We start from the raw sequence: 23,909 nt of genomic DNA, 5'->3' as shown, positions 1-23,909 counted from the left end.
TGGATTCAATAATAAATAGATTTAAGAATATAGGGATTAAATAAATATTTCCCGACACAATAATGACTAATTTAACCGATTAGTTTTGCTAAACTAAGGGTCTAATTTATAATTAACTCCCATTACTATTATCAATTACTGGAAACAAGTCTTTGAAGCTGTTTGTAATTATATTCTAAATGATATTTATGAAAATTTAAAATTTTATTTAAAATTATTTTAATATATTAATATTAATATAATTTTTAAAAATAAAAAAATTTATATTAATATATTTTTAAATAAAATATATCTTAAAAAACAACTATTGTATTTAAAAAAAAAAAACCTTAATTGCATATAAAACTCGTAACCACGCAAAATATTTTTAATGTTTTAGGCTTTTGTTGTAACTTTTCTTTAAAGAAAAAAACTAAAAAATTAATTAAATTAAAAAAATCAGAAAAAAATTTAAAAACATTGTACTAAAAAAAATTAATTAAATTTTTTTTTTAAAATTGACTGATTAGGTTTGGTTTTAGTTTTATAAAATAAAAAAAAACTAAACAAAAATAAACCGAAAAAAAAAGAGCCACATGAAAAAAAACAAATCAAACAAAAAAAAATTCAAAATTCAAAATTATTTACTTATTTATTATTTTTCACATTTTGTTTTGGGATGGCATAACATTGTTATGATAACGATAAATTTGTTTTCAATCGATCGACCCTTGAAATTGTCAAGTGCCGAATACTGGGAGGTGCAAAATTTAACGAAAGTAAAATTTAATTAACAGGTTTTTTTATGTCTAAGAATTCAATATTTAATTTATATCATAAAAAAAGACCTTATATTTTCTTTAGAAATTATAAGGGCCTTAGTTATCGCTAATCCTTATGTATGGCTCACATTCTTGTACCTGTTTTAATAATTTTAATTCAGATTTACTTTGAACTATTCATATATTTAATTTTTAAAAACAATTAAAGGTATGACTAATTCACTTTACATTCACAAAAACACTATTAATTAAAATAATATTTTATGGTTTTTTTATGTTTATATTTTTTAATTAACCCGAGTTCACTTAAGGCTTTTTGAGTCTTTTATTAATTGGCTTTCAACATTTAGTTGGTTGGAGATTGGGTTTCATGATATTTTTTTTATATTTTTTCTATCAAGTTATTCTAGTTTCATAACCTGAGTCGTAGGTTTATCGGGTTAACTTAAGTTGACTTGAATTTTTTCAAAAGTTTATTTTTTGATTTTATCCTTTAAAATGAGTTGTTTTAGAGCTGGGCTTCATAACTGTTTTGTTTCTATGGATAATTTTATTCTCACTACTCATGTCACAAGTTTAATTAGTTCATAATTAGGTTTCATGATTTTTTTTTTTTATTTTCTCTATATTAAGTTATCTTGATCTCATGATGTGGGTCACGGGTTTATCGAGTTAACCCTAGATGACTTAGATTATTTTTCTCTCTCTCTTTTTAAATCTTTTTCTTTTTCAATTGTCTTTCAACAATGAGTTGATTTAGAGTTAGGTTTCATAATTTTTTTTTTGTTTTCTATGGGATAATCTTATTCTCACAACTCAATTCACAAGTTTAATGAGTTTATACAGGTAGACTCGCACCATTATTTTTTGTCTTTTTTTAAAAAAAATTCCTTCAATATTTTTGCTTATTGGAAATTAAGCTTCCTAATATTTTTAAATTGCTTTTTTTTTCCTATATGATTATCATGTTCTCATGACCTAGAATGTTAGTTTTGTAAATTAATAGGATTAGTTTGGATCGATCTAATATGTCGCTATCTCAATATTAAAAAAAAAAATTTCATCTGATATATCACCATTTTAGTATTTAAAAAAGGGTGTCGTCTAATATATATCAGATTTTTAATTCATTATTGATTTATTTTTCTATGTTAAAATACATGTTAGAAATACTTTTATATTTGTTTTACATTTTTAAAAAAACATTATTTAACCAGTAGTGTAGCATGACAAAAAATCTAGTAATATTCTACCTGTAGAAAAAAATGAGTGAGTTGGGTAGATTTTTTTTTTTCTTTATGATTGAATTTTCAAGTTTTGCCTCCTTATCTATGATCGTGAAACATTTTGCATGTATGTTTATAAATTGAATTAACATATCTAAACTTATAAAGAAATCTAGATGAGTGAAATCAACCAGCTTGTTAGTGAAAAATAACACACTTTTTAGTTTTATTTTTATACCTGGTTAAAATTTTATAAAAAATATTCTAAAAACCTGGTTTTATAGATGGTCAGCCGGTTAATTAACTAAGGCCTTGTTTGTTTCTAGAAATTTATTTTTTTAAAAACTATTTTCTTCACTTTTTTTATGTTTAGTAAACATAAAGAAAGTTGTTATAGGAAAACTCAATTCAAATCAAAGAAAAGAATAATGATTTGCCGCATAAAAGTGTTTTCATTTTCTTATTCCAAGGAAAACACTTTCTTTTGTTTACCAAAATAAAACGTGTTGTTTTCTTCTCTTGTGACAAGCAAAACAGGGATTTTTTCACCAATCACTGGACCACGTGCACCTCATCCTCACACTTTATCTCTTGAAGACTTGCAACCTTTTTCTTATTGTATTTCATTTTCCTTGTTTTGTTTTGTTTTTTTTTAATTTCCTAGTGCTTTGTTATTTCCTAGTGCTTTGCTAGTAACAAATAGAATAGTGAAAATTTTTATTCACATGGAGGATAAATGATAAGAGGGAGACGAGAATATAAAATATAAAATGAAAATAAGATTTAAAAAAAAATAATATATAGTTATATTTTATAAAATAAGCTATATATAAATATAAGATATAATAAAAAAAATTCATCATTACACTTTTTAGATTTTATTTTTTTATTGTAAGTGATTAAATATTTATATTAAATATTTTATATATATTTAGATAAACTTGAAAAAAAAATTAATTCATTAATAAATTATTTTTCAGTTCATTTTTCATGACATAACTAAACACTGGAAAGTGTTTTCCAGTTCATTTTCCATAACACTACCAAATATCGAAAAATAATTCATTTTCCTGAAATTCACTTTCCAAGAAAACCACTTTCCAACAAATAAACAGAGCCTAAGTTGTTTTGATAATAAATAAGTTTGATTGTTGTTGTTTTGAACTCTTTCGTAGCTATATTTTGCATGACATTTATTTCAAGATGTCATAAAAAAGCCCAATAGCATTGTAATTAAAGTAGACACCATACCTTGACGGGATTCAACACTGATTTTATCTACATTTATGCCTTCCTTTTTGCGTAAGCACTTGTTTTAACAAATCTGATTCAGCCACGATCGAATGAAGAACTGTGTTTATGCTATGCACTCAAGCAAAGGTATTTTTATGCCCATTAATCTTCTTCAACAATTGGAAACAATACCAGGAAAGAAAGTGATGAGAATATATCCTGGCTGGTGCAAAGCAGATTGTTCAAGCCTGTCAAAATTTATGTTAATGGTGAGAACTTAATTGTTGCTCTATTGAAGTAATAAAGCCTAATTCTTCTCGTTCACTCATGAAAATGGATTTCTGCAGACCCCATTATCATGCCTGGCACTAAGGTTTTTGTTTTCCTTTCTCAAGAAGTTATATTCAGAGATGATATATAAGAGTAGTATGAAGCTCAAACCTAAATAAAGAATAATCAGCCCTTTTTCGGTGAGAATGGCCCCAGGTAAAATCTTTTGTTGTTAGTTGCTTGTGTTTGTTGTTTAAACCTACAACAAATGTTTTTCTATTGTGATTTTCTAGTATATATGGATGATATATTTCTGTTAGTGTTTACTGATGAAGTTAGTGATTAAAGAATTCAGCTGATAAATATCACCGTAATATATATCAAGAAATCTGATGAAGTTAAACTCTTGCCAAGTCAATCGCAGCTGTTACCATGATAAGTGCCAGATTGTGTGCTCTCCGTAATCATAGGATTAGTTTGAAATATTGCTATCAATTCTGATTGTAATTATCTTTTCGTTACACATATTTGAATCCTGCAATTAAGATTCCTAGACTGTATAAATGTTAAAACAAATGAATAAGAAAAGTTAAGTTGCATTACATAAGATTGCAGTGTAAAGTTTCTATATGGTATCAGAGCAGGAAAATCTCTAACGAGTATTCATCCCTTCCACTGTCCTTCCACTGCTTCCTGCAAATGGCAACTTCCACTGCACCTTCCACCGATTCAACATTCTCACCCATTATCACCATCAATGCTGCCACCACCATCAATGAAAAACTCACTCCCTCTACCTTTCCTTAGTGGCGTGCTCAATTTGAAGCATTGCTCATTGGCTATGATATTATTGATTGTGTAACAGGTACACACAAATGCCCTGTTATTGATGCACAAAACCTCATTGCATCTAAAGCCGCGAATTCCCACTGGATTCGCCAAGATAAACTTATTTTACATGCTATTCTCGTCTCCACCTCCACCACTATAACCCCCCTTCTCTCTGCCTACAAAACATCAAATGAGGCCTGGACAACACTTACCCGGTTATATGCTGGCAAATCAAGAACGCGTGTTATGCAGCTTAAGGAAAACTTGACCTTGAGCACACATGGGTCTCGTCCAGTTACCGAATTTCTTCAAAGTATTAAAGTAATTGTTGATGAGCTCGCTGTCATCGATTGTCCTGTTTCAGACAATGACCTAACTCTCTACATACTCAATGGATTGGGTATTGAATTCAGAGAAATTGTAGCACCCATTCGTGCTCGAGAAACATCTCTGAAGTTTGAAGAAATTCATGATCTTCTTGTTAGCCATGAAAATTATCTTCGGCGGCTGGAGCACCAATCCACAAATTCATTTGTTCCCACTGCCAATTATTCTAATCGCTGGAGCTCTCAGTCTTCTTCAAATTCCAGACAGTCCAAATGGCGTCCTCCGGTCTCTTTTGCCACTCCACGTGGACATAATGGGGCTCACCGAAATGGATACTTTAATTCAGGTCACAGAAGGTTTAAACCAAAATGTCAATTGTGTGATCAACTGGGTCATACAACTAAACAATGCCCACAAATGTCTGGTTCTGATTTCTCCGCAAATTGTGCAGCTTCTCCTCAATCCAAAAATCAGAAGTGGCTAGTTGACTCAGCAGCATCTCACAATATGACCACTGATCTCTCCAATTTGACGATTAATTCTGAATATGATGGTACTGATGAAGTTGTAATTGGGGATGGATCAGGTTTGCCTATATCTCATATTGGGTCGTTATCTCTAAAATCATCCAATCATGTCTTTCATTTACGTGACACTCTTTGCGTTCCAACCATTCATAAAAATCTTATATCTGTTCATCATTTTACCAAGCATAACAATGTTTACATTGAATTTCACCCTACTTATTTTTTGGTGAAGGATCAGATCACGGGGGCGCTCCTACTCAAAGGCGAATGTAAAGATGGAGTGTACCCATTTCCAGAGCATCTACCATCCAACAAGACAAATATTATTGCCTATGTTCATGAACACACAACATCTGATGGATGGCACAAATATCTTGGTCATCCATCTCCTAAATTGGTTAATCATCTCATTCATGCTTTTTCTTTACCTACTAATAAAACTAGCAGTTCTTCTTTGTGTACTTCATGCTCTCAAAACAAAGCTCATCGTCAATCATTTAGTACTCATGGTCTTACCAGCACTACTCCTATTGAACTGATTTACACGGATGTTTGGGGCCCATCCCATGATCTTGGCATTAATGGATTTAAATCTTATGTTATTTTTGTTGACCATTATACTAAATATATTTGGTTTTATCCCATGACTCAAAAATCAAATGTTCAAACCATTTTCCCCCAATTTCGCAATCTTGTGGAAAATCGTTTCAACACAAAAATAAAAAGTCTCTATTCTAATAATGGCGGGGAATATATTGGTCTCAAAAATTATCTTTCAGTTCATGGCATTAGTCACTATACTACTGCCCCTCATACCCCTCAACAAAATGGTTTGTCTGAAAGGCGACATCGCCATCTTGTTGAAATTGGTCTTACCTTGCTCACTGATGCTCACATGCCCCTTAATTATTGGCCCTGCGCATTTCAAACTGCTGCCTATCTTATAAATCGCATGCCCACAACCACCTTGAATAATCAGTCTCCATTTGAAAAATTATTCAATCAAAAACCCAACTATCTCAAACTCAAACAATTTGGTTGTCTCTGTTATCCATTAACCCGCCCATACAATAAACACAAACTTGAACCGAAAGTCAAATCATGTGTCTTCATAGGTTACAGCTTATCCCAAAATGCTTATTTGTGCCTTGAGCGGTCTACCAACAGAATTTTCACATCACGCCACGTCATTTTTCATGAAAGCACTTTCCCCTTTCATCAGTTCGGTCATCATAGTTCTTTTTCTTCTCTATCGGTTGAGCAAGGCTCTTCTGTGCCCATCACCTTATCCAAACTACAGTTTGATTTACCTCATCCCAGCACTTCCCTGGATGTGGGTATCGAAGTCTTGCAATCATTTGAGCATGGGTCGTCCTCTGCACCGTCTCCTCTCCAGGTAAGTAATTCCAATTCCCTTTTGCCTTTAAATCCCAATCCTTCCCTTAAATTATCTACTTCAATTGTCCCTGAACATCCTACTGTGAGAATGCATAGTATGATTACTAGGTCCATGAATGACATTTATAAACCTAAGAAATCATTCCTTGTTACCAAACACCCCATTCTATCCTCCTTAGAACCCTTGAATGTTGTTGCTGCTCTTTCTAATTCTAGATGACGTGAGGCCATGTCCTTCGAATTAACTGCCTTGATGCGTCATAATACCTGACAATTGGTGCCTCCTCTAATTGGATGTAATATTATTGGGTGTAAATGGGTATTTCAGGTGAAGAGGCATGCTAATGGGTCTGTTGATCGGTTTAAGGCTAGACTAGTAGCCAAAGGGTTCAATCAGCGACCCAGACTAGATTACAAAGAAACATTCAGTCCTGTTGTTAAGTCAGTAACCATATGCACTGTTTTGACCATTGTTGTGATGCAGCACTGGCTTTTGCGCCAATTAGATGTTAATAACGCATTCCTTCATGGCCATCTCACCAAAACAGTTTATATGAAACAACCCCCTAGTTTCAGGAGTTCTGATCATCCTGATTATGTTTGCTGCCTCACCAAGGCTATCTAAGGCCTAAAACAGGCCCCTCGTGCCTGGTTTGCTGCCCTTACGCATACCTTAACAGAATTTGGTTTTCTAAATTCTAAATCAAACTCCTCTCTATTCGTGTTTCATGATGGTTCTACTCTTGCCTATTGCCTAGTATATGTTGATGATCTAATTATCACAGGCAATAACACAAATTTTGTTGGAAGCATTATTGATCATCTTAGCAGGAAATTTTCCATCAAAGACTTGAGGTCTTTGCATTTCTTTCTTGGTGTTGAGGTTATTCCTATTGCAGCTGGTTTATTTCTATCTCAACACAAATATATCCGAGATTTACTTGCCAAAACCAGTATGGATGGTGCTCGCGATGTTGCCACGCCTCTCTCATCATCGGTTTCTTTACAGTTGGATGATGGTTCTGCATCTATTGACTCTACTGAATATTGCAAAGTTATTGGCGCTTGCAATACCTGTCCCTCACTCGACCTGGCATCAGTTTTGCTGTCAATAAACTCTCTCAGTTTATGCATCATCCTAAGCAGACTCATTGAATAGCAACAAAAAGACTGTTGCTTTATCTGAAGAACACAATATTTCATGGAGTTACCATCGACAAAGCTTTAAGCAGCACATTAACTTGTTTCTCGAATGCTGATTGGGCTGGAAGTCTTGATGACAGAAAATCAACTTCAGCTTATATGCTATTCCTTGGTCACACACCAATTTCCTGGAGTTCTAAAAAGCAACGTGCTATCGCACGATCGTCAACTGAAGCTGAATATAGGGCCTTGGCAACGGCTGCTGCTGAGAGAGTGTGGGTACTCTCTCTACTTCAAGAACTTAAGTTTTCTCTATCACAACCACCTTTGCTCCTATGTGATAATTTGGGGGCAACACACTTAAGTTTCAATCCTATCCAGCACTCTCGGATGAAACACATACAAATTGATATTCACTTTGTGAGAGATTTGGTTGCGAAAAATATTCTTAATGTTCAACATGTTCACACCACTGATCAGCTAGCAGATCTGCTCACCAAGCCTCTCTCCCGGCAACGAACAGAATACTTATGTGACAAGATCGACCTATCCGATGGTAGCCTGTTCTTGCAGGGGCGTATCAAGGAATCTGATGAAGTTAAACTCTTGCCAAGTCAATCGCAACTGTTACCATGATAAGTGCCAGATTGTGTGCTCTCCGTAATAATATGATTAGTTTGAAATATTGTTATCAATTCTGATTGTAATTATCTTTCCGTTACACATATTTGAATCCTGCAATTAAGACTCCTAGACTGTATAAATGTTAAAACAAATGAATAAGAAAAGTTAAGTTGCATTACATAAGATTGCAGTGTAAAGTTTCTATAATATACTGATATAAAAATTTTATTAATGTTTTTATTTGTATTCAGTATTTTTCTGGTAGTGTTTAGAATTTACCTAATTGATGAAGATCTATTGATCATAAATATGTTTCAAGAAATAACAAATTTAGTTTGTGGTATGATCGTTTTGCTTGCTGAATCTTGAAGCATCGGCTAGGTTTTGACTGTTTGTGTATGTCTGCATAGAATTAAATTTTCTAATATCTCTAACTTAAACTTTGCTTCTGAACTCATAAATTTTATACCAATTTATAAAAGAAAACATTTCACAGATTCAACATCTTCATTAAGAGCATGGGAAAAAAAAAGATGTTGAATCTGTGAAAATCATGTACTATTTAATTTCTATAGTTACATAAAATATTTTGGGCTCTACAAAGAAGATTTGAAGTGGGAGATAAAGATTTTACAAACCAACTTATTAGGTTGATATGTGGAGCAGTTACTTGGTGATTCAGTGATAGATCAATGAAGTTAAGAGAAGGGGTATGAGAACAAGAGGACTGAAGTACCAGGGAAGAAGACGATGAGAAGAAGAAGAAGAAGTTGCAGGTGAACACAGAGGAAACGTGGGAGGTGATCGAGAGAATTTGGAAATGTATCAGTATTATTTCATAACTTTCTGTTGTAACAGAATGGTTTATATATACAGTGGAGCCTAACAACCAGCTCGTGCTCCTTCTCATTTCCACGTGACTTTTAACTGAATTGTAACAAAATTATAAACTCTATAAAACGCACCGTTTTGGACTTAATGACTTATTCAAAACACACCGTTTTAACAATTGCTTTTAAACTTTGAATTTCCCCCGTGTGAACCTAGAGCTCATTGTTGGCCTGCAACAATTGCCCCTTCTTCAGCTGGACCTTGTCCTCAAGGTCAAATTGGGGAAAACGGAGGCTCAACTCGTCTGAAAACTCCCAAGTGGCTTCAGCAGGTGTAAGACCAGTCCAATGAACGAGGAGTTGAGTGGCTGCCCGTAGATTCTTCTTGACCATCCTGCGATCGAGGATAGCCTGTGGTAGGAGAAGAGGTTCTGTTGGCAGGGCAGGCAAGGTGGTAAGGACTTCCCGATTGCCCACCTTCTTCTTCAACAAGGAGACATGAAACACCGGGTGGATTGAGGCAGAGGTAGGTAACTTTAATTTATAGGCCACTGTGCCAATTTTTGCAATTACTTCGTATGGGCCATAGTATTTTGAAGCCAATTTTTGAGATTGCCTGTGGCCTAGGGTCTTCTGTCGATATGGCTGTAGTTTGAGGTAGACTAGATCACCAACAGAAAATTGGCGTTCACTTCTGTGTTTGTTTGCAAGTTGAATCATTCGATGCTGAGCATGCTGTAGGTTCTGTTTGACTGAATGTAGAATGTGTTCCCTTTTACATAGGAAATTGTCTACTGCGTCAACTGGGGAGTCTTTGGGAAGGTAAGGAATGTGTAGAGGAGGGGGGTACCCGTAAAGGATTTCGTAGGGGGTGGATTTGGTGGCTGTATGGTAATTGGTGTTGTACCACCATTCCGCAAGGGGAAGCCATTGAAGCCACTGAGTAGGGGACGTACCTGTCATGCAACGTAGGTAGTTTTCGAGACATTTGTTGACCACCTCTGTCTGGCCATCTGATTGGGGGTGGTAGGCTGTAGAATAGCATAACTTGACGCCTTGCCTAGCAAACAATTCCCTCCAGAATAGGCTGAGAAAGACAGTGTCTATGTCGCTAACAATGGTGGCTGGGAACCCATGTAACTTGTATACATTGTCGACAAACACTCGAGCTACAGAACAAGCAGTGTAGGGGTGAGGAAGGGCCATAAAATGGGCATACTTACTAAACCGATCCACCACCACGAAGATAACCTCTCGCCCTTCAGATTTAGGGAGTCCTTCCACAAAATCCATACTAATATCAATAAAAGGAGCTGTAGGAATAGGAAAGGGTTGCAGCAACCCAGGAGAACGTGTGTTCTCAGATTTATTTTGCTGGCAAATAGGGCATTCCCTGATGTACTGTCGAACATGCTTTTGTTGGCCCTTCCAATAGAACCCCTGGGCAACACGTTTTGCTGTTACAATAGCACCTGAGTGGCCTCCAGCAGCTGAATCATGATATAGAGAAATGATTTGAGTTTGAAGAGGTCCATGTCTGCCAACCACCAGCTTACCCTTCCTGCATAGGAGCTGGTTGACCCAAGAGTAGTGAGGATGAGAGTTAGGCTGTCGAGTTATTTCTTGAATGAGAAGCTGTATAGCTTGGTCACTCTGCCAGGATTGTTTGATGGACTCCATCAAGGTCGTGGACAGGGAAGAAATGGCCAGGGTGCTGAGAGTTCCACAGGATACCCTAGAGAGAGCATCAGCAACCACATTGTCCCTGCCCTTCTTGAATTCAATCTCATAATCAAACCCAAGAAGCTTGGCGAGCCACACATGCTGTGAAGGGCATGTCACCTTCTGTTCCAACAGATATTTGAGACTAAGATGATCAGTACGTATAATAAAGTGTTGACCCCATAAGTAATGTCGCCATTTAGTAACTGCAAGTAAGATAGCAAGTAGTTCCCTTTCGTAGGTAGAAAGGCCTTGTTGTTTAACCCCGAATGATTTACTAATGAATGCAATTGGGTGTCCTGCTTGCATGAGGACTGCTCCTATTCCTCTGCTGCTAGCATCGGTTTCTATGATGAACTGTTGAGTTAAATTTGGTAGTGCCAGTACAGGAGGTTGAGTCATCACATGCTTCAGGTGATGGAATGCTGAAGTGGCTTCCTCAGTCCATTTGTATGCATCCTTCTTCAGCAGCTGGGTTAAGGGTTTGCAGATGATACCATACCCCTTAACAAACTTTCTATAGTACCCTGTGAGACCCAAGAATCCCCGAGTTGTTTAATGTTGCAAGGGAGAGGCCAATCCAAGATAGCCTTGATTTTATGGGGGTCAGTTGCCACTCCTGTTGCTGATATAACATGGCCAAGATACTCAACTTGGGGGCTGCAAAAAACACACTTGCTAGCCTTGGCATACAACAAGTTAGACTATAGAATTGAGAAAACTGTCCTGAGATGGCCTAGGTGCTCTGTCATGGATGTGCTGTAAATGAGGATGTCATCGAAGAAGACTAGGATGAACTTCCTCAGCTGGTCCCGAAATAATTCATTCATGAGGCTTTGAAAGGTGGCAGGGGCATTAGTCAAGCCGAAAGGCATGACTAAAAATTCATAGTGCCCATTGTGTGTCTTGAATGCAGTTTTATAAATGTCTTCAGGAGCCATTCGGATCTGGTGGTAACCAGATCTGAGATCAATCTTAGAAAAAACTGAGGCACCCATCAATTCTTCTAGGAGTTCATCTATTAAGGGAATAGGGAACTTATCTTTGATGGTGAGTCGGTTTAGAGCCTTGTAGTCGATGCATAATCTCCAAGAGCCATCCTTCTTCTTGACTAGGACGACTGGTGAAGAGAAGGGACTGTGGCTATGTTGAATGGTTCCTGAGCTCAGCATTTCTTTAACCATGTGTTCTACCACATCCTTTTGTAGACTAGAGTGTCGATATGGCCTGAGATTGACTGGATTAGAGCCTTCCTTAAGAGGTATACTGTGGTTATGACTGCGAGGAGGAGGCAAGTCCTTTGGCTCTTCAAATAAATCCTGGTATTCAGCCTGTAGATTGGTGAAAGCTGTGTTGTTGGTCAGGCTACTCTGTACCCCAGTTGAAGGTGGGTTGTCTTCCTATTCCTGAATGTTAATAGAGCGTAGGCTGCATAGATTAATTTCAGAAACCAGACTAGTACTACATAACAAACCATTAAGCTGCTTTAGTCTGACAGTTTCCATAGGTATTGGATCATGTCCTTTGATAAAAACCTCTTGCCCTTGCCATAGGAATGCCATCTACATCTCTTCATAGTTACATACAATGGTTTTTAATGTGGCCAACCATTGAATGCCCAATATCATATCATAATTTTTGAGGTCCAATGTAAACACATCGGCTACAAAATCAATTCCCTGGATGGACCATTGGAAACTGTTACACACAGAAGTGCAAGGGAGGATCCCCCCATCAGCTACCTGCACTGTGAGAGTCTTAATGTTTGTAGGATTACAATGCAACCTGTCTACTACGTGATTGCTGATGAAATTGTGTGTACTTCCTGAGTCTACTAAGATAACCAGAGGCTGGTTTTCAACCCTGCCTGTGACCCGTAAGGTGTTGAGGCCAGTTACTCCTTCTAAGGCATTGAGGGATATATGAGGGCTTTAAGTGTCATGGGTTAAGTCCGCAGCTCTCTCATCTTCACTACTTTCCCCCATTTCATCCATAATACATAAGGAATACAGTTTCTTGTTCTGGCACCTATGTCCTGGAATAAACTTCTCATCACACCAAAAACAAAGGCCCTTAGCTCTCCTCTCATCCAAATCTCTGTTTCTAATGGGTCTGGTGGTTCTTTGGGTATTGTTGGGGTTGTAAGGAGGTGAAGGTTTCAGTAAGAGGCCTGTTTGTGGTGGTTTAAGACCCACACTTGGAAATCCTGCTGGGAAATTTTTGTTGTAGCTGGCAGAGGTAGCATGGTTGCTTTGGTAAGCATGTGTGGTGGGTTGATAAGTCTGTTTGATAGGGTTGGAGCCATATCGTCTATGGGTGAGAGTGTTATCTTGTAACCTAGCTAAGGTATAAGCTTGCTTTAAGGACTTTGGCTCAAACATTTTAATCATGTTCTTAACTTCTACATCCAACCCTCCTATGAAAAAGACTAATGCATTTTTCTCAGAAATTTTGGAGCGATTCCAGAGGATATCGAAATCCTTGATATAGGTTTCTAAGTCATTTTTCTGCTTAAGTTCAATGAGCTCCTCTAAAGGATTTTTCTCCCCCCCAAACCGGCAGCATAATGCTTCCACATATTCAGACCAGGACACTACTTGTCCTCCCAAGCTTCTCATGTAATTTTGATGCCAACATAGGGCCATTCCATCTAGGTAATAAGAAGCTAATTTGAGCTTATCTTGCTCAGCAATTTCTTCCACATCAAAGTATTGGTTACACTTATAAATCCACTTAAGAACATCATCCCCCTCAAAAATTGGAAACTCTCGTTTTGGTCTACGTAAAGGATATTGAGGGTGAGTACCTTCATTAACCCAATTAAAACGGGCAGGGGAGTCTCTGGTTGGAATCTGAGGAGCCTTAGGTAAGCTACACTCCCCTGAAGAAGGTTCAGTTTTCTGCAGTGTTGTGTCTACCCGTGACACAAGGGCATCCATAGCTTCCTTTAGTTCTCTGAAACATATATTAGCATCAGCCCTGGTATCATTAAGCTGTTGTTGTATGTGGCCATATGCTGGTGTTTGCTCCGGATGGGTGGGTTCACCCACCCTTCTAGCATCTTGGGATCTCGTTTCAGGAGGCATTTGAGTCTGAAGATGCAGCTCTGAACCACTTGGAGCAGTTACTTGGTGATTCAGTGATAGATCAATGAAGTTAAGAGAAGGGGTATGAGAACAAGAGGACTGAAGTACCAGGGAAGAAGACGATGAGAAGAAGAAGAAGAAGTTGCAGGTGAACACAGAGGAAACGTGGTGATCGAGAGAATTTGGAAATGTATCAGTATTATTTCATAACTTTCTATTGTAACAGAATGGTTTATATATACAGTGGAGCCTAACAACCAGCTCGTGCTCCTTCTCATTTCCACGTGACTTTTAACTAAATTGTAACAGAATTATAAACTCTATAAAACGCACCGTTTTGGACTTAATGACTTATTCAAAACACACCGTTTTAACAATTGCTTTTAAACTTTGAATTTCCCCTGTGTGAACCTAGAGCTCATTGTTGGCCTGCAACAATATGAGAATTAAAAATATTAAAATATATCATTTCTTACGGAAATAAATGGCTTAAATTGATATAATTGCTTGTGGGCATAAATTTTGTTGGGAAAAGAAATCAATACACAGATCTCTATTGATTAATGCCCCTTAGGCTAAGATTTTCGCTGCGGGGAACAGAATCATCTCATCAATTCCAGGCCTTAACTGCATGTTATTATGTTCTTTGTGTTGGCTTATACAGGATAGCATGCAACGATGAAGAAGAGAGAACGAGCAGTAACAGCCACAGAGGTTGTCCTATCGCTCACCCACTTGTGATAGTTGCACTCCTTGTCTCTGTTTTGGGTGCCTCAAGTGCAGGTTAGTTGACTGTAATTGTCGAATCTGCGTGGACTACATGCAGACACGATAATAATGGATATTTGGTGGTTGGATTTCTTGATACTTGTATTTTATTTATTATTTATTGAATAAAAAATGTATATATCCACAAACTAATCATTGGATTTCAGGTATTCAATGGGTATTCATTAATTACTATTGTTTATTAATCAATAAAAAATAAAATAGTTAATTTATATATTTGAAATGTATATATGTATATTAAATGATAAATATTATATGTGTGTGTGTGTTTTGTGTTACTATTAAAGCATGTATTTATTATACTGTATCAAAAGAAATCTAAAAATTCTACAAATATATTTATATAATATAAATATACATTTTGGGTTAAGTTCAGACTAATTTTAAATCAAGTATGATAACATTTATACCCAATCCATTCCATTATTCATCATGTCTATACTCCTCCATCCAGTATAAGTCAGTATCAATCAAGTCCAAATTAAAGTTTTATCCCTACATGCAGAATGCAGAGCCGTAGGTTCCCCAAGCTTTCCGTTTCTTTTGCAATGCTTTCTTGCCAGGGTCAGGTAAGACGAGGGTGAAGATTTGAGTCCTTGAAGCCTTACGGTTTGGAGTTGTGAAGTAGATTTCAGTCTGTTTCCTTGCCGTTTAACCAGTTAATATTTGATGCTTGCATGTTGCTTTGCAATTTACCATTCACAACGCATGAAGCTTGTTGCATTAAAATTAGACAATGGTGAACTGTTAAACATGCTGACATTCACAATACTGGCCAAGTTGGAATGACTGTTAGGAGTTCAACAATAATTGTCCCAAATGCTTAAGAGTTTCCTGTTGGGAAGAGCCATGGTTAAGAAAAGATGTCTACTGTAAGTTTGTGCAAATTCTGAATCCGTGGAGGTACAACCTAGAGGAGCGAGAGACCTGTATCATAACTCAAAGAAATGTTTCAGGCAAATCTAGAGTCAAATACAAGATGAATTGGCAGAGCCCAATGGGCCAAGAAAAAGAGTACATGTATTTCCACAACATTTCATCCTCAAGTAAGATGAGTAGGATGTTGATTTAGTTTTACCTGCACTAAACATTAGCAGTTACATGCACTAATGCCAAATCGGTCAGCTCAGTAGTCAACAAACAAATGGTGCCTCACAAACTCCAGATAACTGTCTACTCTTGGAGGGGGAAACCAGCCCATTCATCAAGATTATATACAGATCTGAGGACTAAAAGGTTCATCAAATTCACATATGCCATTTCATATAGGAAGCACATGCATCAAATGACTCTATGCTGAATCAAAAGGAGCCCGAGTGTTGAACAATCATATGATACCATCTCCAAACAGTACTATACTTTTTCCGGCAGTTACACGGTTCCTACCCCTTCCTTTTCGTGAGTTGGCAATAGTAGAAATTAAGGAACTACCAAGATTTACTAGAGCACTAGGTCCCATTAGCTTCAAACCAAGATTTCTACTCAAATGTGACAACTTAATGTCATCCCCTCCAGTAACCAGTTGAAGACTCTGTGCCTGTTCACGAGATAACACTGTATAAAGTTGTAAAGGTAAGTTCAGGGGACGCTGGAAGCTATTCTCTAATTCCTCCTTCAAATCATCACCACAACTGTCAAAAGTAACCCTCATAATCCCCATTGAATTTGGGTCTTCTGTCAAAGGATTAGATATAAATGAGAAGTTTCCAAATGTGAGATCAGGCCACTTGAATAGACCAATCAAGGTATCATTACTTATCCCAAGATTCTTCGGCAAAGACTTCCTTGGATTGTTTTGTTGACTTCTATTGGCACTTAAAATGCGAGAAGCTTCCCTTAAGCCACTCAAGAAGGCGCCATGCATGGTGGCTGGATATTGCCTAGTTGTGGCCTCACCAGCAAAAAAAAGACGTCCCCCCACATTTTCTGCAAGTATATCATAGTCATTGCCTGATGATTGTACCCTGACATGGGAATAAGAACCAAAACTGAAGGGATCACCACCCCATCTTGTACATATTGTTTGTATGGGATCAGGAACATCGATGCCTTTTGGATTGTATATACCTGTCAAAAGAACCATAACTTGACTAATGTGAACTCCATGAAGCTTTCAGAAGAATAGGAAAAGGTAAGAAAGGAAAATCATCACAAGTCTTACCTCTAAGGACGCTTAGGACACGATGAAGCAACATAGATGGATCTGAATTTTCAAACATTTGTGCAGCTTCTCCAGCCACCAATGCAATGAGCGCTGCACCTCCGGAAACAGTATGGTTACCATAGAACAAAAAGAACTCCCCACGCTTATTGCTATGCTCACTGAGACATCCAAATGTATCCAGGTCCTCCCCCCAAAAAACATGAGGGAAAACCATGGCCACTTTATTGAGCAGCCCAAAACCCATTCTCTCAATTGCTGCAAGCTTCCTTCCAGGTAATTCTGGTTCAAATCTGATGGTTCTTTTCTTCAAGACTCCAAGAGGAACGGTGCATAGGACCATATCCGCTTCAAACACTTGTTCACCAACAATTACTGCAACCCCATCGTGTCCATATCTAATAGTATCCACAGTTTTCCCATAGAATATGGGAACCCCTTCACATAATGCTTTTATCAATCTCCAATTCCCTCCTGCAAGAAAGCAGTGATCCCCACCCATTTCATACGGATCATCTTGATCCCAATATGTGGCTGATAGATCTGAAAGACATCCAGCATTTGCATATTCCAAGTTAGCGAGATGCCAATCAAGCAATTGCCTCTCCTCAGTGGATCTGGCCACGCCATACAGTTGCCTGAGTCTCTCCAAAACAGAACCAAGCGAAATATCATTTGCAAATCCACCCATTATTTTTCTTAGTTCCATCACTTTGTCAAGCAACTTATTATGAATGAGTTCGATATTGGAGTCAATACCCTTATCAACGGGCGCACCATCTGGCTTGTACAAAGGGCAGTTATCTCGGACCTTATGAAGTGGAATAGAAAGTTGTCTAGCCAGAACTCCAAGAGGATTGGCATGGATACCAGTTATAACACTGCCACCAAGATCTACAGCAGCAAATTGACCCTTCCCACCCATCTTTTGAGTATAAACTCTTCCCCCAGGACGATTCCTACCTTCTAGAACAATGACCTTGAAACCAAAGGACATGAGCTGCTTTGCCGCAGATAAACCAGCAAGGCCGGCACCAACAATTATCACAGACCCTTCATTTGTCAATTCTGGCATGGGAGATGTCAGTGGTAATAAAACTCCAAAATTAATATATCCATTATACAAAAGAAATTCATACGCAGCAGCTATCAAGTGCTCATATTCATTACTCACAGTTTCTTTAATCTGCCCTTTTGATAGCCACACCTGCACATTACTCCTCCATCTAGCAAGAATATGGTTCCTGACAACAATATAATCATTCTGCTCTTTACCACCCAACTGTCTTACCACCCCAGCCTGAATCTCCTCCTCAAGCAATGCATCAATTGGGAACCCCAGAGAAATTGCTATCATCGCCTCAGTTTCAGTCTCTTTCTCCAAATCCTCCTTTGTTTGTTTCTTTTTCTTAAAAGCACCGCCTAAATGCTTCTCTATCAATTCATCCATCAAATTCTCATCATAATTCCGTGAACCCACCTTCTTCCTCATTGACCTCTTTCTAGGCAAACTGTCCCGTTCCGGGGTGTCCATCTCTTATTACGCACTAAAAACCAACTTTCCAACTCAAATTGAGCTTCAAAACACCATCACAAACATAGCATGCTATTCTACTTTAAGCACTCTCTCATAAAACACTGGCACTTCTCATTTATCAATCAAAATCATAAATTTCATTTTTAAAAAACTAATATACCATCTCAGAAGCAAGCAAAATATCACCAAATGGACCTGTCTCATTCATCAATTCCATTTAAAACCCACAAATAATTCACCAAAATATCACTAAACCCATTTCATATTAATATTAAAATAATACAAAAACCACAATTTCAAGCACTTTAAGCTTAGGAACTTAACTCCAAACCCATCCCTCTTTTAACTGAGATCGAAGATTCATAGCTATAAAAGACAACATAAATTGAAAGTTCAAATTGGTAGTCGCTGACTTTGGACACAACAGATTCAAAATATTTTGTATATAATGTGTCGCATATTATGTTATACAGTAAATAAAAAAGAACCCAAGAATTTGTGCAAGAAATTACTAAAGAAATGGGAAAAAAGAGGGTCACTGACCTTTGGAATCCTCTCCACACAAGTTGAGTTTGGGGTATGGGGTAGTGTGTTCTGCCCCGGAGAAATTGAACGGGAGTTTCTGTTAGGGTTTTGTAGGACCTGGAAAAGTGGAGGAGAGAGCGAGTTAACTCGGTTTGACTTAGAAATGAATTGGAGGGAACTGAAAAGGCATGATGGGTAGGGCTGAAATGGGCTTAGGGCACTGCGAAAACAGAAGATTGATTGGTTTGGAAATTGGGATTTTGGAGGACCGCTGAAGGGTTGTTTGCGTCATTCAAATAGGTTAAAACTGATTATAAGCTTCCTTGATTTTGTATTAGTCTAATACCTCAGCTTACATCCCAATATTATACATATCTAATAAAAATAGATTTGGGACATATAAGCTCAATGTAATATGATAATTTAAGAACAAGTTTTTCATCATACAAGAAGATGATCTTGAAGATTAAAATGGTGTTTGAGAGTATAATAATTTTTTTAAGTGTTTTTTTACTTGAAAATGTATTTAAATAATTTTTTTATTTTTAAAAATTTATTTTGACATTAACATATCAGAATAATATGAAAATATTAAAAAATAATAATTTAAAATAAAAAAAATAAAAAATAAATTAATTCTTTTAAAAAATACTTTTAAAACATAAAAATAATAAGCTTTAACAGTTAACATTAACACAAATAAATGTAAAGAAAATAAACTATTACAAAATCCATAATAGAAAATTAATGGAAGATTTCAACTTAAATTGGATAAACTTCCCAAATTATGCATTTATGGAAAAGATTTGGTGACTAAATTTATTCAATCTAAATTTAGATTATTAAATGACGATCAATAAAAATTTATGAAAGTTTTTAAGGATAAAAACAACACTATTTTTTCTTTTCAAAATATAAGAAACTCTTAAGACATTAAAAAATAATATTTCTCAAAAAACTTGAAATCTAAAAAACATTTGAGAAATAAAAAAAAAATGATCTTTTTAGACAAAACAATATGAAATTTTTGAAAAATAAAAATATTTTTAAAAAATATATAGGACATAGAAATATTTAAAGATTTATTAACAAATAATTTTTTTTAAAAAAATAAACTTTTAAGAAATGAAAGTATTTTGTGTTCAATTTTTTATCTTATAAAAAATTAAACATAATCTAACAATTAAATCAAGAGTTACAATATTTTTTGTATTATAAAATATTTGGCATATCTAGGCGTTATTTGGAATTGCATTTCAAGCAACATTTCATGAAGATTTGATTTTTTTTTTAGAATTAATGTTTTTATGTTTTTTTTATCCTTTTAATATCCCGATGTCAAAATTATTTTCTTTTAAAATTAAAAAAATATATATTTTGATACATTTATGAGCAAAAATACCAACTCTAGTGGCAACAAACTATAATAATAATTATTTTTATCCTAAGGTTGATCTAGATCAATGGTCAACATGGTCGTGACCTGTACTTGGCTCCAAGTCAACTTCTGAGTTAAGTTTTAAAATTATGATAATAATCAATTTATTTTTATATTGACTCAAGTCAATGGCCAACCCAACTCGTGACCCGAACTTGATCTCGGGTTGATCCCCGAATTGAGTCTTAAAACTATAATAGTAACCATTTTTATTTTTATAATGAATGGAGTCAATGGTCAACCTAATATGTGACCCGGATCTGGTCTTGGGTCGACTCTCGAGTCTAATTTTAAAGCTATGCTGATAATTATTTTTATCTTTATATTGACTCAAGTCAATAATTAACTCATACCCATGACTTGGGCCTGGCCTAGAGTCGACACTCTCAAGTCGAGTTTTAAAACTATGACAATAATAATTTTTATTCTTATATAAACTAGAGTTAATAGTCAACCCAACCCATAATATAAATTAACTTTTAATTAAATTTTAAAATTATAATAATTATTATTTTTATTTTTATATTAATTTAATTCAACTAAATTAATTTTTTATATAGAAAATTGGATAAGCTTAACCTATTTTTTTTTACGGGACAAAATTTTTTCCTTAAAAACAGCTTTGACTTAACAAAAAAATTATAATTTTTGTACTCCTTGAAAATACACAACACAACTACATCAAAAAAAAATAAAAAAATTATAATTTATGGTTTATCAATTTTTTATTATGTTCTTATTTATTTTTATATTTTAAAAGTATTTTTAAAAAATATTAAAAAGTTTTATTTTTTTCTTCATTTTAAATTAATATTTTTTTTATGTTTTCGTATTATTTTAATGTATTGTTATTAAAAATATTTTTTAAAAAATATATATTTATTTTAATATATTTTCAAATAAAAAATATTTTTTAAAAAAATCACAAATCTCCGAACACGTTTTATATCAAACACCACCTTACTCACGTTACACAACAAAAAAAAGTTTTCTATGTTGACTGCAACTCTCCTCATCGCGCTGCCCCTTGCAAGCGTAAGATATAACCATCTTCTTTTCGTTCAATTCTCATTATCAATGCTAAATATGTTCATCAGGTTAACAGCTAAAATAGCATTGACTATGAGGTTGTTCAGGATTAAAAAAACATTTAGATTACTGGCTTTCGATTTGCAAAATTTGGTTGTGGAAACTACAGTTGCTGAAGCATGTTTCTGATACAGACACACACACACTTCTTTCTTTTCCAGATCGCAAAGCAATCTATGAAGCCCCAGGATCAGCGTGCTATGATCCTCGCTTCATTGGTGGTGACGGCATCGTCTTCTATTTCCATGGAAACAGCAATGAGCACTTCAGCATAGTATCAGATTTTGATCTTCAAATCAACAGCCGCTTCATTGGTCACAGGTCAGCAGGCAGAGACTGGGATTTCACTTGGATTCAAGCCCTGGGAATCTTTTTCAACTCTCAAACCTTTTCTCTTTAGGCCACTAAGGCAGCAAGTTGGGACATTGAAGTTGACCATCTAAAGTTCTCTTACGATGAACAAGATCTAGTCATACCTGAAGGCTCTCTCTTTCCACCTGGTACTCACCAGAGAGAGTATCGGGAAAGAACAGTGCCATAATCACCTTGAAGGATAGAGCAGATGGTCAATGAAGTTCCAGTGACTATACAAGATGATAAAATCCACAACTATCGAGTGCCTGCTAATGACTGCTTTGTCCACTTGGAGGTGCAGTTTAGGTTCTTTCACCTATCCTCAAAAGTTGGAGTACTTGGCAGGACTTGGAGGCCTGGTTTTCAGAACCCTGCAAAGCCTGGTGTGGCAATGCCAATTTTGGGAGGTGAAAACAATTACAGAACCACATCCCTTTTCTCTACTGATTTCAACTCCTGCATATTCTCTCCAGAAAGTGGTTCAAACCAACAGACCTCCTCAGTCATGAACTATGGCACTCTAGTCTGAACCAAGGGGGCTTCTGCAGGAAACGGCATCGTTTGCAGGAAATAAGTGCTGCAATTTGTGGCTCTCCTAATGAAAAACAATAGAAGCTTACCTGGCTTCAGACTTAATTAAGTAATGTCGGCTGTCAGGAGCTGTTTGCCAGTATTTGTATTGCAAGGGCGTTTCTTGCTATTCACTGTTATGTTTTTTTTTTATGTTTGGTGTGTCATGATTTGGGTTGGTTACCATCGTTGACAAACTACGGCACTCTACTACTTTAAAACGACAATGATCTTGACTTGCAGTAAAATCATTTGTCTTTTGTCTTACATGTGTGCTAGTAATATTTCGTAGGTGATGTTATTGAAGTGGATAGATGTTCTGTGCGTGTCTATGTACCTGTTATTGTTAATTCGATGACATGGAAACTTTATTACCTCAAAAATTACTGAAGATCAATGCATCAAAATGAAATTCTCTGCCCTTCATTACAGTAACAGGGAAGGACTCAAAAGAGACGAAACCCAGGTAATAAAAATGATCTAAGGTGCACCATGCACCAAATAATTTTCCAGGTTCTTGATGAAAAGTAATGTTGACGACGGTGTATTTGGTGGCATGATATCTTCTTCTGTTGCAGACTCATACGAGATCGTGACATCAATTAGAGTCTCCTGCTCCCCTGTTGAAGTAAGCTGGAAAGTTGCCTTGTGATGAGAAAACCCATGATCCAGATGGCCTCCTTCTATTACTTCCAGGCCGATTCGATGAACAGACTCATCAAACTCTGAAACCCTTTCTTTCTGGTATGTTACTGTTTTTATACCTGACATAATATTTCGAATGCAAAAAAAACTCTATTACTGCCATCACAGGTACATCAAGACGAGACAAATATGTGATTTCCCCTTGCTGATTTAATTCATTCAGAGAATTAAATGCTCCAACTAAGAAATTAAGTTCAGTCATTTGATTAGTATAAGCCAAAGAAATGGACTCACCAGGACCAAAGTTGAAGAGATAGATTGTACCAAGGCCACCATCTCCTTCTAGCATCTCAGTATCCTTCACTAAATTTGGCATCATTTTTGGAAGAATATCCTTCAAATCCTTAGCTAAAGCCTTCCATAAGACATCCACTCCAACCCCAACATTGACTTGGGTTTTCACTTCCTTAATCATGACTCTCAAACGCAAAATTCTTGGGAACAGGGGTGTGTCTATGTTAGAAGCTAGGGAGATTATATCAATCATGAGCGATGAGAGAATCTTATAGGGCAGGATGCACATATCATGTATGGCATCTTTTCTTGTGCAGGAGGAAAAAATAATGTGTCTGCAGATGCTTGTCTTGTCCTAAGAATCTAGGTGAATAAGGATAATGAAAAATGAATAAACGATGTATGATTGATGGATAACTTCACCAACCGGGCTACAAGATAATATATCCAAGGGGAATGTACCACTGGATTGGACAATGTCGCATATAGACTGTTGTGCTTCTGATTGTTCAAGCTGGAATTCCTAAAA

The 23,909-nt window shown here is 36.1% G+C and overlaps 2 protein-coding genes and 1 pseudogene across 3 annotated transcripts; 1 reads left to right on the top strand and 2 right to left on the bottom strand.

The window, feature by feature from the left end:
- Window positions 1-15,702: 15,702 nt before the first annotated feature.
- On the bottom strand, window positions 15,703-19,323 carry LOC118047544 (lysine-specific histone demethylase 1 homolog 2). 2 transcript variants are annotated; one of them, XM_035056875.2, is made up of 3 exons: window positions 19,009-19,323; window positions 16,929-18,831; window positions 15,703-16,834 (listed from the first exon to the last, which is right to left on the bottom strand). In XM_035056875.2, exons 2-3 carry the CDS (start codon window positions 18,460-18,462, stop codon window positions 16,095-16,097), a joined length of 2,274 nt encoding a protein of 757 aa, XP_034912766.1. In that variant the 5' UTR covers window positions 18,463-18,831; window positions 19,009-19,323; the 3' UTR covers window positions 15,703-16,094. The 2 variants fall into 2 exon arrangements, with proteins under 2 accessions (XP_034912766.1, XP_034912767.1); XM_035056876.2 differs by having other exon boundaries at window positions 16,929-18,475.
- A 2,098-nt stretch (window positions 19,324-21,421) lies between these two features.
- LOC118047493 (uncharacterized) lies at window positions 21,422-22,400 on the top strand (annotated as a pseudogene).
- A 381-nt stretch (window positions 22,401-22,781) lies between these two features.
- Window positions 22,782-23,735, bottom strand: LOC118047546 (phytohormone-binding protein). Its single transcript, XM_035056880.2, has 2 exons — window positions 23,381-23,735; window positions 22,782-23,205 (listed from the first exon to the last, which is right to left on the bottom strand). The coding sequence occupies exons 1-2, from the start codon at window positions 23,667-23,669 to the stop codon at window positions 22,922-22,924; spliced, it is 573 nt and encodes a 190-aa protein (XP_034912771.1). The 5' UTR covers window positions 23,670-23,735; the 3' UTR covers window positions 22,782-22,921.
- Window positions 23,736-23,909: the final 174 nt, after the last annotated feature.

Source organism: Populus alba, chromosome 11 (assembly GCF_005239225.2).
Source record: "Populus alba chromosome 11, ASM523922v2, whole genome shotgun sequence".
In the NCBI taxonomy this organism is placed as follows: Eukaryota; Viridiplantae; Streptophyta; class Magnoliopsida; order Malpighiales; family Salicaceae; genus Populus; species Populus alba.
Note: the sequence above shows the minus strand (reverse complement) of the source record. Positions and strands in the feature narration are given on the sequence as shown.

What these genes read in the sequence shown, in the direction of transcription:
- LOC118047544 (XM_035056875.2), bottom strand. Translation starts at nt 18,462, where the DNA reads ATGGACACCCCGGAACGGGACAGTTTGCCTAGAAAGAGGTCAATGAGG. An exon ending in TGTCCTAAGCGTCCTTAGAG is followed by an intron (nt 16,835 to 16,928) that starts GTAAGACTTGTG and finishes TTCTTTTGACAG; the next exon opens with GTATATACAATCCAAAAGGC.
- LOC118047546 (XM_035056880.2), bottom strand. Translation starts at nt 23,669, where the DNA reads ATGTGCATCCTGCCCTATAAGATTCTCTCATCGCTCATGATTGATATA. An exon ending in TCTCTTCAACTTTGGTCCTG is followed by an intron (nt 23,206 to 23,380) that starts GTGAGTCCATTT and finishes ATATTATGTCAG; the next exon opens with GTATAAAAACAGTAACATAC.